This window comes from Podarcis tiliguerta, assembly GCF_965153285.1.
Source record: "Podarcis tiliguerta genome assembly, chromosome: 11".
NCBI lineage: Eukaryota > Metazoa > Chordata > Lepidosauria > Squamata > Lacertidae > Podarcis > Podarcis tiliguerta.
Window position 1 is genome coordinate 49,675,935 of NC_139544.1, and position 17,593 is coordinate 49,693,527.

The 17,593-nt window shown below is 41.7% G+C and overlaps 1 protein-coding gene across 5 annotated transcripts in view; it reads right to left on the bottom strand.

The window, feature by feature from the left end:
* The window catches only part of WDR7 (WD repeat domain 7), a 221,697-nt gene that overhangs the window by 28,044 nt on the left and 176,060 nt on the right, over positions 1-17,593 (bottom strand). For all 5 annotated transcript variants that reach the window (XM_083402630.1, XM_083402629.1, XM_083402633.1 and 2 more), the window contains one exon: positions 17,422-17,521. In XM_083402630.1, coding sequence (XP_083258756.1) covers positions 17,422-17,521 — 100 coding nt within the window. The remainder of the gene's footprint in view (positions 1-17,421; positions 17,522-17,593) is intronic.

Sequence of the window (17,593 nt, forward strand, 5' to 3'; positions counted from 1 at the left end):
CTGGAAGCAAACTTTGCTCTACCAAGCTGAATTTTTCAGGAGGTGGGGAGAGAATTAGGGTGCTATGCTTTAACAATCTAGGCTCTCTCTAATCACCCCCCGAATTGATGCGATCACACGCCGCCAACCTCAGCTTGTCTGCACTGCTAGCCCCTCCAACAGCTGTGTCATAAGGCACATCCACGTTCCCGCATTGCCGGTCAATACCATGCAATCTGCTCTTGCGTCGCGCAGTTCACGTACAGTAACGTGTCCCAAGGCATTTTGACAATCCATACAAGATAGCCCCAAAAGGCAAAACCTCAAATGAACTGGAGAAAGCAAAGGAGAAAGGAAGGCGGGAGGGGAAAACAACAACTGTTTCAACCCCTCACATTAATAGGGGAACTAAAGCATTGAGCGGGGGGAGAAACAGAGTCAGACCAACACCACCCTGCTCTCTCCTGGCAGGAATGCTCTGCATTTTGAAAGGAAATGCCATTAAAAACAGTTAATACATCAAGATGACGCTCAGCATTAGTTATTTGTTCAAGCAGCAAAAGGCATCCACACATTTTCTACTTTCATGCTACCAAAACGTTTCAAATGGGATTTTTCTTGCATGCTGTAAATTACTTGGATTAACGTTTATCGTTTGATATGGGGATTAAAAAGGTTTACTTCCATTGCAGCCTTCAAATGACCCTGAAAGGCCATTTTGTAAGACCCCACAGCAAGACCCTAAGGGAATTCACGAACATATACCTAAGGATCTTGGTGTGTTTATGAGTGTGTAAGGGAGTTCTTCACCCAACACTTCTTTGCACTGTTAGAAATAATCAATTCCCAGAAGCGTACAAGTTTATTCATAGCAGTTTCTCTTGAGGTCTGTGCACATCTGCTCCCCAACTCCCCATGTTCACACACACATACTGTGGCGTTATAATTAATTTAACCCACATCACATGCCACTCTAATATACATTCAGAGGAGCTTACAGAGAGAAAAATGTAAACTAAAACAATATAAAACCAATTTTATAAAGTTACACAATGTAATGATGTGTTTGATCTAGATTTAATGGACGGAAAACTTCCTTCTGTCTACAGAAGGCTTTTGATTAAGCAGTGTGATCCAGCCTTTGGGTGTGGGGAGGCATCTTTTGCCGGATGTTTATGACTAAACATCAGGAAGAACTTTCTTATGGTAGAAGCTATTCAACAGTGGAACAGACTCCTTCAGATGGTGGTGGACTGTCTTTCACTGGAGATTTTTAAGCAGAGGTTGGATGGCCATCGGTCACGGATGCTTCAGTTCAGATTCCTGAATTGCAGGGGGTTGGACCAGGTGACACTTCCAACTAGGTCCCAACTTTACAGTTCTATGATTCTCCCTCCTCCCATTGTTCATTCTGTTCGCAACCCTCCAAATCAATCAAAATCACAACCAGCGCCTTTGAAATCTTTGCGCTAGCAGAAGCACTGGAACATCTGATCCGTTTCAAAACAGCTGGGCAGGTGCAACCTAAAATGGGGAAGCACCAAAGCTCGGTGGTAGATCATCTGATCTGGATGCAGAAGATCCCAGGTACAATTGCCAGCATATCCAGGTAGGGCTGGGAAAGACCTGTTTCTGGAAACTCTGGAGGCAATACTGAGCTGGACAGACCAACAGTCTAGCTCATTATATAAGGCATCTTCCTATGGTCCAGGTAGAAGGCAAAACATTATTATTTTTTTAAATCCATGCAGTTGCTTTGCCTTAAGAGAAGACAAGCCCCTTGGAAACAACAAAGGTAACTTGCAAAGGTCATGTCTAGACTAGGAGTATAGGTCATCCTTGGAAAGATTAAGGAATATGTTTAACTGACGCTGTTTTTAAAGCAGAAGAAATTGAGGAAAATCAAATGGAGAAAATCATGCTTAAACCGGCCATAAGGGACAAACCCATGTTGATCAAGACATTTCTTTTTGAAAATATGAATCCTACATTGGCTGCAAGGATACAGTTTAGGAACATAGGAAATGGCCTTATACCAAGCTGGACAGTTCATCCATCTTGCTCGGCACTGCGGACACCCAGTGGCTCACTGGGGTTTTGCATAAAGGTCTTTCTCCCTGGGAAATTGGACCTGGGACCTTCTACATGCAATCTTGTAGTCTTGCAGTTGAGCTATAGTCCTTAACTTGTAGGAATACCAGTGAACTTCTGCTAACATGTTTCTGCTGTGCAGTTTTTCCACACCAGACTAGACTTTGGTTATAAAAAGATTAGGAAGTTCCGGGTGCTGCCCAGGCCTGAGTGTGTTGAAACACATCATCTGTATTTGTTCCCTTTCTCTCACTGGTACTGGTCCACAAGGTTACATGGACCTATACTCAACCCAGTTTACTTTTCGACAGAAAAGTAAGCATTTATTGCCCACTGTGGGTTAAACCACAAAGCCTAGGACTTGCCGATCAGAAGGTTGGCGGTTCGAATCCCCGCGACGGGGTGAGCACCCGTTGCTCGGTCCCTGCTCCTGCCAACCTAGCAGTTTGAATGCACGTCAAAGTGCAAGTAGTTAAATAGGTACTGCTCCGACGGGAAGGTAAACGGCGTTTCCGTGTGCTGCTCTGGTTCGCCAGAAGCGGCTTAGTCATGCTAGCCACATGACCTGGAAGCTATACACCGGCTCCCTCGGCCAATAAAGCGAGATGAGTGCTGCAACCCCAGAGTCAACCACGACTGGACCTAATGGTCAGGGGTCCCTTTACCTTTATAAACAGAAACAACTATAATGACGTATCTTTTTGCCTAGGCTTTCCCTGACCCCCATTAGTATCCGATTCCTGTTTTTCCAATATTGTTTTACTGGGTATTATAATGTTATTTCTGCTTTTATTATACTGCTTTATTGTTCTTATGTTGCTGTTTTCATGCAATCTTTAGAGATCTGTAAATATTAAGCACTTTAGAAATGGTGCGCCAACACTTTTCATGTGTTGTGTGATTGACTGCTGTAATGATGACTAAGTATGTCGGCTGTTTGTGTACGCCGTCTGGTTTTATAGAACACTGAAATAACAATAGTTTGTTTTTACCTGTTAAGATCTATGATCTTGACAATAAACCCTAAACTCTCAACTTGTTGCTCCTGGTCACACTGTTGCTGGTATTGCAAAAGGTTTCACCGATTCTAACTATCGACTATTCTAAACCACTTCCAAATTCCTGAGACCTTAGAATTTGGTTCACCATCTTTGCCCTTTCTCCCTCATGCACACCCTCTTCCTAGTTATGGTTTCCACCACAAAAGGAATAAGCAGGAGCAGGAGCCACTATTATTCACCTCTGGCTGCCACTGGTGAATCCTCCCTTAATATACTCCACATCAGGCATAGGCAAACTCAGCCCTCCAGATGTTTTGGGACTACTACTCCCATCATCCCTAGCTAACAGGACCAGTGGTCAGGGATGATGGGAGCTGTAGTCCCAAAACACCTGGAGGGGCGAGTTTGCCTATGCCTGCTCCATACACTACAAACAAACACATTTTTACAGACATTCCCTCTTCTGAGGGATTCTGGGAACTGCAAGTCTCTCTCTCTCTCTCTGTGTGTGTGTGTGCGCGCGCATGTGTGTGTCTATATGGTGTGTGTGTAGACAGTGCAATTTTTCTAGAAAAAGAGGCTCACCCTGAACACATCCCTTGTTCTTAGAATGGCAATGGTGCCCACCTGAGGGGTGCAGGAACTGAAAAAAAGCCCTGGGTGTGGACCTCTTTCACATGAGTTCTCAACACACTTCCCAAGCTACAATTCTCGGCATTCTTTAGGGGAAGCCATATTAATTGAAGTGGTAAGTGCTCTTAAGTTGCCTCAAAGTTAGCGATATGGCAAAAGTGTTGCAAAATGGGAGCACCTCAAAAATGAAATTTGGTTTGCATGAAACAATGGTGAATTTTTAAAATTAAAACATTAGCATGTATTTTGCCTGAGAAGTTCCTATTTGTTTCAATGCATCCCAATGGAATTTCTGATCCCACCCAGAGCTCAGTGGGACTTACTTCCTGGTAAATGTGTTTTGACTTGAAAAGTTAGTGGCTATGAAATGTAGACTGAACATCTATTTTGCTGCAAGGACTCAGAACCATGTGGTGATTTTTCTACCTGCAGAAATAATGTCATGTATGATGAGGCTTTAACTGAATGTGGCTGACAACTCAAAACATTTCCTCACTTTAGCAAAACAACAGTTTTAATACCCACCAGATAATCAAATAAAGGTTTATGGTGGATCTTACCAAGTACTGTGCTACCTCCACATTCTAAGCCATGGCATTAAAAAACACACACAACAAAAACAATGGATATGTATTGTGCTCTGTTCTGAAGGCTCAGTGAATTGAGAGCATTTTTTATGTTTCTGAAAATCAGAGAAAAATATCTCCTAATCCCACAATATTCAGATTGTAGGATCTACCCCAGTTCCAGCAGTAATTCTGGTCAATCAAATAAAACACTGTTACAGCTGGCAACAGTGTAAATTTCCTAAGACGATTAGCTGAATGTTTACTATTGTCCAATTGACGAATCTTTTAGAAACCCTATCTTGTACTGTGATACCCTATGAAGTAGGGTGCCCATTGAAGGTAAAGAATACCTCAGTATTACATCAGCCTGCTCTCTGGCATTCAAGCTGCCTCATTTTTACGTCTTAACTTTACCTTTAAAAAGCCAAGGTTTTCCCTTTCGTTTTCCCTTCTGAATTTAATTCTAAAACTTTCAACGTTTAGTGCCAACGCGGCTTTTCACATCCTGCCTCTGCACAGTCCTGCTGACCAATTATCGCTTTTATATATGCACAATAAGAAGGAAAAAAATGGGTGAAAATGTTGAGACTCAGTACCAATATGAGTGGCACAAGCGGACTGCAATAATATCAATGAGCTGTGATGCTGTATGTTTATCATGAGATAATCACACCCCTGGAGGATTAAAGGCACTCAGCTGAACCTTGCGCCTTCTAACACACTTGGGGTGTCATTATCTGATGATAACCCTACTCCCTGTCAAGCCTTATTGCTTAATTAGGGGTTATGAAGGTGATAACAAGACTAAAAGAAATCGGATGAACAGCACCTAAGATGAGCGATACCTTAATCAACTTAAATCTAGCAGCTGAAAACAGACATGGCCAACAAAAGGCATATAATCACTTAACAGTAATTACGTGCTATACAAGAATGCGTCAGCTGATATGTGGAGTGGAAATTCCCACACTTAATCGTCGGTTCTGTCAATGGTTTTGTGAAAGGAAAGGAAATTTAATGTGTGCTTAGGAAAACATTATATTCAGCCGGCACCTGAAGGCAGCCTGATCTGGCAAAAAGGAGTCTCATAATCCAGTACTTAATTAAAAGGAGTACAAGGGGAGAAGTGGATGGTTGGGTGCATCCCCCTATATATTTTCTTGCTGTCTGAAATGCAGTCAGTGATTGAAAAATAGGCAAATGCTTTTAAAGCGCACAGAACATGGTCTGTCAAAATCCAGGTCTTTTGTTCTGTTCTGTAAACACTTGGCCTATTTGCAGATAGAACACGCTTGCGGACCTGGTAAATTCGGAACTGCTTTCCAATTCACAGTGAAACATCAATTATCTTTATCAAACAACAATATCTCATCTCAGTCCATTATCAAGATGGAGTCTTATTTTAGCTGGACTGCAGCCCTATCTGTATATCAAGGCGGGCCGCAGTGGCAGAGAGTGAGTGAAAGGCTGTGAAATAATCAATAATAATCATCAAATTGTGGCCGACAGGTTGTGAGGATGGAAGTTTTTGATGAAACCTCAACCTTTTTGTGTGTGTGTCCGTGTGTGTGTGTGCACAGATGATAAGGTTTAACCTTTACAATACCTGATAACTATGACTCAGAAGAAGCAGACCAGAATACACATAAGACATTTGGCCATTCAAAATAAGGTTGCAACGACATATCACCTTCTTATTAGAGAACACCCTCTATTCAGGAAGGACAAGAAATGGCTCCATGAGCATATGACATGGTGCATTGCAATGTACTACAGGGTAGCTGTAATTCAAATATTTAGCAGAATTGTTAACATGTGAAGACACTGTTTGCATAAGCACAAGCAGAAGAATACATGCCCACATTTTGTGGTCAATAGAAACCCTAAAGGCTTTTATAGGGTTACAATAATTGCTGGTGTGATTTTGGGCAGAATCCAGGCTGCTCATTATCATTTGACGATACAGATTTTGTTGCTGTTGTTGTTCAGGCTTATTTTAAATGTAAATTCACAGAAACCTGAGATTGCTAACTCCTTACCAACTGGACTCGGAATGCAAATATTTGCAATAAGTGCTTTCGAAAACACACAGGGATAATCGAAGTAGACAAGTGTTTAGGAGGGAAGTGTGGACACTCAAAAGTCCATTTAACTCATTTACTTGCCTCTTTATTGCTTTAGTTGGAAAATACTGAGCAACCCGTATTACTGATGAGGTTGTGAATTCAGAAAAGGGGGTAGTATTTCGTTAAAACCTCTGGCTTTAGTGCTGCTTCTTTATGGTGTAGAGTCCACATGCATACACCACATGTGAAGCAATAACGTTGTCTATAGATAATGTCAAAAACACAGGACACCACAGAATTCTTGAATAATAAAGTGTAAAAACAGTTCACACTGTGATCTGTGTAAAAGATCAAATCCATAAGGTCTTGTACTCCTCCTCTCTTGTGTACACATTCCCTGCTCCCTTTACCATTTGGAGGATGACACAACATTATGTCTGGACTCATGTTACTGCTATCCATTGTTAGGTCAAAACAAGAGTTTACAAACCTACATTAGGTATGCATATGCAGTGTAGAAGTCCATTTAATTGTTTATCACAGTCTCTCAGTGGCTGCACTTGGAAGATAACATCTTGGCTTAATATGAAGTAGCCTTGCGCCACCCACTCCCCAATTTACAACCTCTCCTTCCATAAGCTGGCAAAGAAAACAATACATCTTGGATTAACTATAGTTTCTAGTTATGGCCAAATCAGGAAACTATGGTTAACAGCTTTGGAAAAAGCAAGAAAATAAAAGTATGGTTTGAGATTGGCTTTGTAGCCTGGCTTGTTCCAAAGCTGCTGCTAGCCATAGTTTCTCGGTTCAGACTGAATACTTTTGTGTTTTGTTGGCTTATTTGCACATTTGCATCTGGCAAACGAGTCTTCTTTGTTTCTTGGTTTATTAAGCCAAGACGTGATGTTCTGCACACACCCAAAAGGAAGTACCAGTGATCTGATGAAAAATACTAGTGCTCCCAAGGAATAGTAAAATACATAGTTTAGCATGCATCAGAAATCATCCATAAACTGCACAAGGATCCATAAGCACACGAGGCTCCCACTTTCTCATTTCCACTCGTGGAGAGATTTTACTATGCAGCAAATCTTGAGTAGACTCGAAAAGCAAGCTGAAATAAGAGCTTAAGAGTAGCAGCCCTACTGGATCACTATTTTCACTGTGGCCAACCAGCTACTCATGAGAAGCCTGTAAGCAGGACATGAGGGCAAAGGAACTCTCCTGGCTTGTGATCCCTAGCAAATGGTAATCAGAAGCCTATCGCCTCCAGTACTGGAAACCATTGGTAGACAAATTCATAGTGGATAAGGCTAAGCCATGTTATGCATTTAGGGAAGGAATACATGATTTAAGCAGTGCTCAAACCACAATGCTGTAAAAGCAATTTTACAATGCTGTAAAAGAACAAAATTATGACCGCGTTTGAAGGCCATAATTTTAAACCATATTTTTCTAGAATGTATAAGTAAATTAATATGACAGCAGTAACTCTATTAAAAGATCTGTAGGCCTAGTGTGGCTTCGAATGCATCGCCAATAAACAATAGGAATAGCACAGTACACTATTACACTCACCTACTTAAAAAAAAAGCACCCCAACATTTTAAGGAGGGTATCCCATACAAATAGACTGAAATGCTTTTGCCATGGTATGAATTAAACCATGGGCCACAGTGGTAGATTAAAGTGCTAAACAGACATGCCCATCAAACCATGTCCTGTACTAACATATTCCTATATACATCTATGGGATAATCCCAGTTTAAAATGAGTAAGGATAGGAGTTTAATTTTGTTTAACACAAATCACTGAATAAAGTAGGAGGCAAACCTTTTTTTTTTAAAGCAGAGCCCAACAGCCAATTAGTGAAAGCCAAAGCACTGCCACTGAAGTGACTATCATCTTGCAAATAACGCCAGGCTGAGTACCATGTGTTTTCAGCTCTTATGAAGTGCCTGTTGATTTAGCGATATTGTGCAATCAGTTGCAATAATCACACAGTTCATTTTCATTTTCAGCGACACAACTCGTAAGCTCGCCTCTTCAAAACCGCGACAATATTTTTCTTCCAAAGTGTGGAAATCTGCTAAAATCTAACACACAATGTCCAGCCTTAAAGCAGCTATAGGTCTCTGTCCAACATATAATAAATGTTATCCAGAAATGCAGCAGTTGTACTAAAGCTACATCACTTGCTTTCCAGAGCCGAGTAGCAATAAGATAGTATGTTTTATTATGAGTGTCATGGAGACGGTGTGAAAAATCAAGAGCCACAGGCAGTAAGCAGCAATGGGTCAATAATGTTCACAGAGACATTGTGTAGATAATCAACAACAAGGCCTTAGGTTCTCTATGCACTGCAAACAGCTGAAGGGCAAATCAATACAGCCATGGGAAGGACACTGCCTCGTTCCACTTCCCACAATACACTACCCACCACTACAGGAAAGCACCCTAAAAATGAAATGAATTCTAACTTCATCTGCAGCAAAGCACAAGGCAACTGCCATTAAAAGCATTTTATACACCAACGTTTGTAGCAGAAAAGAAAAGAAATCTAAGGTACAGAACATGAAAGTCCAATGGAAACAGATCTAAACAGTGAGCGATGACTGTAAGACAGGAAATGGAGTGTACTCTGAATACTTATCGTGCAATACCAAAAGGAATGCAGCTGAACTCTTAAGAGAGAGATCTTTTAAAGATCCCTCCCCCCAGCTACTACCTGGATTCCAACCAGGCAATCACAATATTAAGTTTTTGAAGTTGCCCATTTAGAAAACAACACTTAACGATCAATTGCCTTTAAAATTAAGTAGGGAGTAACAGTCTTAGGTTAATAGATTTATATGTACAGATTGTTACAAAACTAATGAATCAACGTAACAGGATAATATTGCAATGCAGATCATTGTTGCCAGAGGCAATATTTTGCACACAGTATTAATAAATGACTACTTTTTTTAAATATGTGGTGCTAATTTTACGAAACCGTTCAGTAAAACCAAACAAAAAATGTATTGGAAATAAATGTTGATTTATTATTTCTCAAGGAAAAGGCGATTCTCTGCATCCATCATGGCATTAATCACTAGATGCAATCTCCAAGTTTGCAATATAGAGCCATCATTGCTCGGGACCTGATTAAAAATGTGCTGAAAAAGGAGAAGAATGCATACAAAAACAACTGGTCGGCTTCTAAAAAATCCAAGCTAAAGTAACCTTTTGTCTCCCTTTGTTCAGACAACAGAAGTTTGTTTCTTCACACACCAGAAATAATTCATTGCATTTTGGAGGGATATGTATACAAAGTAAAGAACATGAAAACAACCTAACAAACCCAAGGCGATGTGAATAATTAAAACAACAACAACAACAACACACATGTACTGTCAGCTTACTGCTGGATATGATTTAGAGGGTTGTATATGAAAAATTGATAGAAGAATTGATGCATACACAGTCCAAGAATGTATGGAGGACTGAGTGTTAACTGAAGCTATGACTAATAGGCAAAGCTCACCAGACTGTTTTCACTACATGCCATTAAATTATATCACTAAAATATGAAGCAAAAAGCATAATGATTTGGGGCACTGCCTACCTTTTTACAGAATCATAAAAAAACTAAAAGAAGTCCTATAGAGCATGTACATCCCTCATGGAGGTGAGAGAAAGGATACACAGTATGTTTATTTTAATGCAGAAGAAATTTAATTAATTGCATCAACAGAATATCATGCTAAACAAAAGTATCTTGAGATATGCAATGGTATTTTATTAGTATAGGGCAGTATACAAATTTAATAAATAATAACAATAACAATAAAATGTTCCGTTTGTAACAACAGCCTTGTGCTATTGTAAAGCTGCAATCTTGAGCACGCTTACCCAGGAGTTCACCCCAATAATAATAATAATAAACCCCAGTGGGCTTTGCTTCTGAATTCATACACTGTGTGCCAGCAGAATTTTCTATGGAATATATAATGGATTTCCAGGCAGTTGATTATAGGTTTGTTTACTCTTGGATATGTAGTTCAAAATTAAACTAAACTAAACTCAGGTTAAGAGGGATGCGGGTGGTGCTGTGGGTTAAACCACAGAGCCTAGGGCTTGCCGATCAGAAGGTCGGCAGTTCGAATCCCCGTGACGGGGTGAGCTCCCGTTGCTCGGTCCCTGCTCCTGCCAACCTAGCAGTTCAAAAGCACGTCAAAGTGCAAGTAGATAAATAGGTACTGCTCTGGTGGGAAGGTAAACAGCGTTTCTGTGTGCTGCTCTGGTTCGCCAGAAGCGGCTTAGTCATGCTGGCCACATGACTCGGAAGCTGTAGGCCGGCTCCCTTGGCCAATAAAGCGAGATGAGCGCCGCACTTGACTTCCGAGGACTACCCTCCCTGCAGATAACTTCCCAATGTTTTAAAACAAGAAAGCCAGATTTTCAATCAAGTGCCTTCCTTCCCTCATCCATGACTCACCCATCTGTAAATATCCCCAAGTGACCTACCCGTTCAGCACACACCAAGCCCATCCATTCCCTGATGACAGGGCAAGCATTAAGGATAGGCATGGCTGGACACTTGCTCAGACCCACATTCCTGTAGCCTCATGGCCCTGCTGTTACCCCCCTGCCTCCTTGCTGTCACTACCTTTTTCCTTGCCCACCATCTCAAAGTATTCTCATTTTCTAAAATTTAGAGAACATGAAAAGGGTACAGCCTAAATCAGCATTGGCTATTTTCACCTACATTTCTAATTACTGTATTTTTCTGTGTTTTTCCCTAATTTTTTTTTAGGGGTTTTGCCTAAAAAATAATGTCGAAAATTAGGGGGCGTCTTATACACAGGGCCATCTCTCCTCATTTTCTTAAATCTGAGTCCCCCAAAATAGGGGATATCTTATAGACAGAAAAATATGGTATATTCTCCAATAATATCCGGGGGAATGGGTAATACAATACTGAGACTTCTTTGGGATAAGAGGAGAAATTGAAACAGTGGTCTTTCCTATGCAGACTTTTGGGGCGCAATATGAATAATTGGCTTTACACTTTTGGTTGCAATGAAAGAAAGCAACACATTTGGAGACTGAAGAACATGAGACATAGGGCTCCAAGAGGAATGGTGAGTTTTTAGGAGATGGTAATTCTGTTCAATGGGGCTTCAATAACAGCAAGGGGATGCCATTCCAGGACTGACTGCATATTTGAAGAGGCTCACGGCACAGGATTCTCTGCAGTCCAGCAAAATCTAGAGGGACACAGGTTCTCATCCCCTGCTGTAAATTAAGATTTTTAACACTGCAGTATCTAAACATTTGCACCATGATGCAAACCTTACTGAAAACAGTGACACTAGGTTTGGAATCAGTGCATTTTAGCCCACATACAAACCTTTCATGTGGGCTTGTTTCCTTGGCATGATTTCCCATGCAGACATAGCATTGGTTTTACAGTCTGCAAAGGGCTGAACATGAACATTTCAGAAGGTCTTTTCCAGCATCACTTGTAGAACACAATAAGTTTATCTGCCAAGGACCTCTCTGCCATAAATAGTGATGGAAAGAACAACTGTTCTTTAGGCTAGAACAGGTCTAATGCATGTGTTTTGTTTCTACGTATTGCACTAGACTGACATCTACTGACACAACACGAGCATTACACAGTATTACAATTCCATTCGTGGGCTACAAACCAGAGGAGGAAGCACGGTTATAAACTGGATCCCAATTTGCTGCTTCCAAACCCAGCGTAGCTGCACAAATTGACTGTATAGCTTCACCTTAAGGCATGCGTGTACAGCAAGCCGGCAACTTACGCCCATTTAACTTGAGCGCATTCAGTTTTACATGTGTGGCAAAATTAATTAATTAATTAAAAGGGGGTGGGAGAAATGACTTTGGCAATCCCACCTGCCATTGAACCCAATGTGTTTTGACTCTGTGCAGGTTTGGCTTTAGGCACGATCCCTGGAACGTAACCCCTGTGTAAGTTGCAGGCTTACTGTATGCGCTGCAGACAAGTTGTTCTCCCTTGCACTCTGGCGAGAAGTTTAAAATCTTGTAATCTAGTATCAGCGTAGGGACTAAGACACTTCGCTTGCAACAAAGATGTGTCATATTTATAAGAGGAAGTGTTGGATTCTTTGGGGACCTGTGAATTACACATTTCATTTGGGGCAGTTGCCAGCTCTGCCACTGACATCTGCACTACATTAGGTGCAAACAGACACCCAATGTGGCCACTGGGAGCCACAACATTTCAAAAGCGACTACAAGAATAGGAGCAGGAGAACCACACGCTTCCTGAGAGCAACAGCTAACAAGTTCTCCAACGGGCTCCTATAATTGCCAACTTACTAAATAATTAACAACAAACTTATTGAAATCATTTGTCAAATGGAAGCAGCTAGAACTCCCTTCTTCAAACTGAACCTTATTTACAGGAAGGGATGCGTCCCATATTCCAGTGTGGATAAGCAGTTAAGTTTACAGTGATATTAACGTTTCCAGCAGCAAAAGCATTAAGTTCAAGGGACCTAGCTTACAACAGATGCTGCAAATACCATTTCCCAGAAAATGAAGATTATGATACATGTTTGTCACATCTCTTTGTGTTATTGTTTTTAATAATAATAAAAAAATGCCCTATTGGACCATGCAGAGGCTCGTCCAGCCCTGCATTCTGTTTCCAACAGACACCAGTTGGATCATGCCAGGAACTCACAAGCTGGGCATGAAGACAAGAGCTCTCCAGATTGGTCCCCAAACAGTAGATCAGGGCTGGGGGAACCTGTGATCAACTACAGGCCAACCTGTGATCACTGACCATGCTGGCTGGGGTGGATGGATATCAGAATCCAGCAACATCTGGAGGACCAAAGGATCCCCAATGCTGCAGTAGATCTTCTGTGGTGTCCTGCCTCTGAATATAAGTGGGTTGCATTTAACTATCATAGCTATTAGTCACTTTGAGAAAATGTTGAGTAAACCAGGTAGATAAACCCAATAGGTAAATTTACAACAACAACAAGGAAATAGAACCTGCTGGACCTATCCTCCATGAATTTGCCTAATGTGTTGTTAAAGGCACCATGAAGTCATTTGGCTGTAGGGAATTCCTAAAGTTCGGGGATTTCTGGTAGTTACGCTTGCCATACGTCAGGAAAATTCTCGACATGTCAAGGTTTTCAGGTGTAAAAATGGCGGCGGGGGGATTTTGCCAAATCAGCAAAATGTCAGGGAAAACCTGGATGTATGGCAACACGATGGAAAAAAGCAGTGCCAATATGGCAGCCCTAATGGTAGTTAGCCATTATTTGTGGCCACCACTCTCACACATTCATCCAAACCTTCTTGCAATGGTAGAGGACTTAGGGGAGGCAAGAAGACAACCCCTCACTTTGTGAGCTAATTTATTGCTGCTTCTGAGAGTCTCCAAAGCCTGGAGACCAGTGAAAGATCCACCCAAGTGCCTGGAGGGGGCAGAGAAATCAGGAAAGGATAGGGGTCTTTCTCCCCCATCCAGCACAAAATAAGACATGTTGCTTCCATGTTTTCTGTGAAGTACAGAAAGTCTGGACAGAGAAATATCATTCTGTTCCAAGCGGCAAGATCACGAGGAGCTTCACTTGACACTTTCATTCTATCTAGTAGGATCTGCTAGTGTTGCACACAACCCTCCTGTTTGCCACACACTCAAAAGCAAATCTAGCGCACCCTAAATCCCTTACATAGCAACCAGAAGTTTTCCTGGTCAATGGCGAAAGGAGAACGTTAGATATGCATTTTTGAAAAATGGAAAAGAAAACTACCATTTATTCTGTTGTATAATTTGTTGATAGTTTTGTTGTCTTCCTATGTACATGAGGACCTGTGACTTAGATCCATGTTTTTGTAGAGCTGTCAATCACCGGATGATTTTTACACTGCAAGCTATCAACGAAAGCTTTAAAAGTTTTGGGTTGGACCCTGTGTAAAAACAAACTAATTCAAGAAGACCCATTTAAGTTGTACTGAACCTCCCCCCTCCCCGGAAAATGTTGGGGGGGGGACAGAGTAGGACTTGGGGTGGGGGAGTGATCAGATGGAGTGGTTCCCATGGCATTCCCTCCAAGCCCATTTGTGCCTACACAACCCCAGACCATAATAATAGTGTGAATCAGTCTGTCCTTGAGTGTACTTCCAACGAGAACATCTTTTACTCACTCAAACATCCTTTCCCTGTGAATATAACCAAACCGGCTGATGGAGCTGTTCATGCGAATTACCTTAAAAGGCTTGGATTTAGTTGTAGCCATTTAAAAGATGGTGCCATGTCAAACAACAACAAAAAACCCAAAACACTTCTGGCTAAAAGGTACAAATATAAGCCAGTTATTTGCCTTTTTCAAGCTGCCCGTTGCCGAAACACAGAATGCATCCTAAAAGGTTGCTGGGAGGAAAGGGGAAAAAAGTCAGGGAGATAAGATACTCCAGCATGTCTACTGAACCAAGGGCAAACCAAGCCAGAGGGAAGATTTTCATTGCAGATTCAGCCATTCATACAGAGATGTAGCTGTAAGCACTTGCCCAGCCTGTCCATCAACACCTCTGACCTTTGTTAGCTACTTTAGACTCACAGACACATTTTTAAAAGCACATTTTAGAATCCATAATGTGGAGCCATGCTTTCTAGAACTAGTAGTGGAAATAAAACTCACTGTATTTACCCTGCAGACATGTTAGCAAACTAACTGTGGGAGGGAGGGAGGGACACAGGATGAACTCTTTTTGTGCTATTGTTTGAAATAAAGGCGGAAGGCACAGAGAGTAAAACAAACGAGAATTGAAACATCATTTGCTAGCCAGTCTTAAACCATGGTTTGTTGTTGGCTTACAGGTTGTGGCTTGTTTGGGAGTAACAAACCATGTTCCTAAGCTCTACCCATCTTGGTTTGTTTACTTGTCAGCACAAGTTGAGGACTGAAGTGGAAGCAATTGTGTTGTATGTATGTACCAGCTTGCTTTATAAAGTGAAGCTTTTTGGCTCACTGTTATGTGAGAACATGACCATGTGTGAGGGTTCCTCTGGACCACTGAGGTCATTCATGCTTGAAAAGCCTTAGTTCAAGATGGATCAATCACGTGTATCTCCTGATAAGTGAATAAAATCCCTTCTTTTGCCTGACAAAAGAGGAGCTGAGACGCCAAAAGACGACTAGCTATTTGTGTTTCCTCTGATATTCATTGTCAGATGTCAGTACCGGCCATATTGGAATGTTAAATTGCACTTCTATTTATTGCCAGTCCACGGGTTTTCTTTCAGTGAAGGACAGCATGGGAGTAAGATGCTCTTCTTATGAGATGTGTGTTTTATAACACATAGACAAATAATCTAGAGCAGCAGCTGGGAGTCTCCAGCCTGCAGGCAAATTTGGCCCAAGCGAAGCTCTTTCCCCCAAGCCACGTCCACCTGCCCTCAACTTGACATCATATATGATGTCAGGTGTGGGGCAGGTAAAGACGGAGCTCCCTGCTGAAAGTGGGGTTTGCAGGCAGCACCTTTGCAAGTGCTGACAATCACCTGGCTGGTGGTGCTAACCAAGATCTGTCCTGTCGGGGTACTGCCATTGGAACAGGGCAGGGAGGCAGAGGGGCAGTTGGGATATAGGGAACCTCCAAAAATCTTGCAAAGCAGTTCCTCTTCCTGTGGTGAGGAAAGCCACACCTCCAGTGGGGAAGAGGGGCAAGGACCAGGCACGATCTTGCGCAGAGGTGTAAAATGCAGAGAAGGAAGGAAAAGGCTGGGGGTGTGAAAGCTCTTATGTTGGGGGAGGACCCGGAAACAACCACTCCTGGATTCTGCTAGCGACTGAGGCAGACATGAACTTGTGGCTCTGCACTGTAAATAGTTCTGCACCAAAATAAAACCTGTAAAAGACAGGTCGGAGTCCTGACTGGTTACTCATGAGCAACCACCATTGCCCTCTGACATGTCCCTTTGCCTGCGTGGCTTGAAATAACGGGGGAAATGCTTCCACTGACATCAGGGTGAGGTCGAGTGATTGGCAGGTGGGAGGCATTGCTGACCTGCCAAAATGATCTGTGGAGGTCACGGGACCTAAGCGCCACTGACTGGAAACAGTTCCATGCACCTCCCCCCCTCCCCGGTCATTGGGATCTGAAGAAATCAGCACTACAACTATGGCACTTTGGAAGAACAGAGGCTCACGTTCTAAAATAAATAGGGTATTTTTAAAAATTAAGAAAAAAGCAACTGAAGATTTAGCCTGTAATTTTTTAATGCAGCTGAGAGCAAACTGGAATAGATTGCCTCTTCCCTAAGTAGCTATGATATATATATATATATATATATATAAATATAGAGAGAGAGGGAGAAGAAGAAGAAGGTAAGGTTTGTATGTGTGTGTCTTGAGAACACAAGGAAAAATAAGTATCAGAGGATCCTGACTTATGGCTCCTAGCAATGTGAGAAGGCTGGTATCTGTCTCTTAAGATTTGACATTTTTGTTTTTTCTGCCTTGGTGGAAGAACCTGGCGTGTTTTGACCCAGTGGAATAAATTTACAGTTTGATCTTAAGTACCTTTACTGTGTGATTAACTTAGTAGTAATTGTGCTTATGGTCGCAGGTTAATTTCAACTACATTCTGGTGATGATTACTTGTAATGTTTTTAATGTTTTGTGCTTGCTTTAAAAAGCCTTGCTATATATATGTATGAGAAACATAGGCTTGTATATATTTAATGATCTCACTAAAACAGCTCTACTTCAAACAGAAGAATTAACAGGGTGGGGTGGGAACAGTATCTGAAGTAAGCAAAACACTCAAGATACCCTTTGAGAAGTTACGGCTTTTTTCCGGACAGCTATTATTAACCCATCTGTGCTCGCCATTCAGTTACAGCAAATGAAAACAGTAAGACTCTATATACATTGAGTCCTTCATTAAACTATTGATCCCCCTTAGCATTATCCATAATGTTCCAGCGACTCAGCATGTCAACTGGTGCAGAGCTAGTCTCTTTCCTTTCAATAACTTCCACAGTTTACAGAGAGGAGATCACAATGATTTATTTACCTGACATTTTCCAGTCCGGATGTCGTAGAGGGCCACTGAACCATGGCGAGATCCAACTGCTATTCTGTGGCTCCGCTCATAATAGCTGACCATGTAGAACCTGAGTTGAACATTAGAGCAAGGAACGAGTGAGATTTGATCAGACTGTGAGGGATGCAAAACTTCTTCTTTT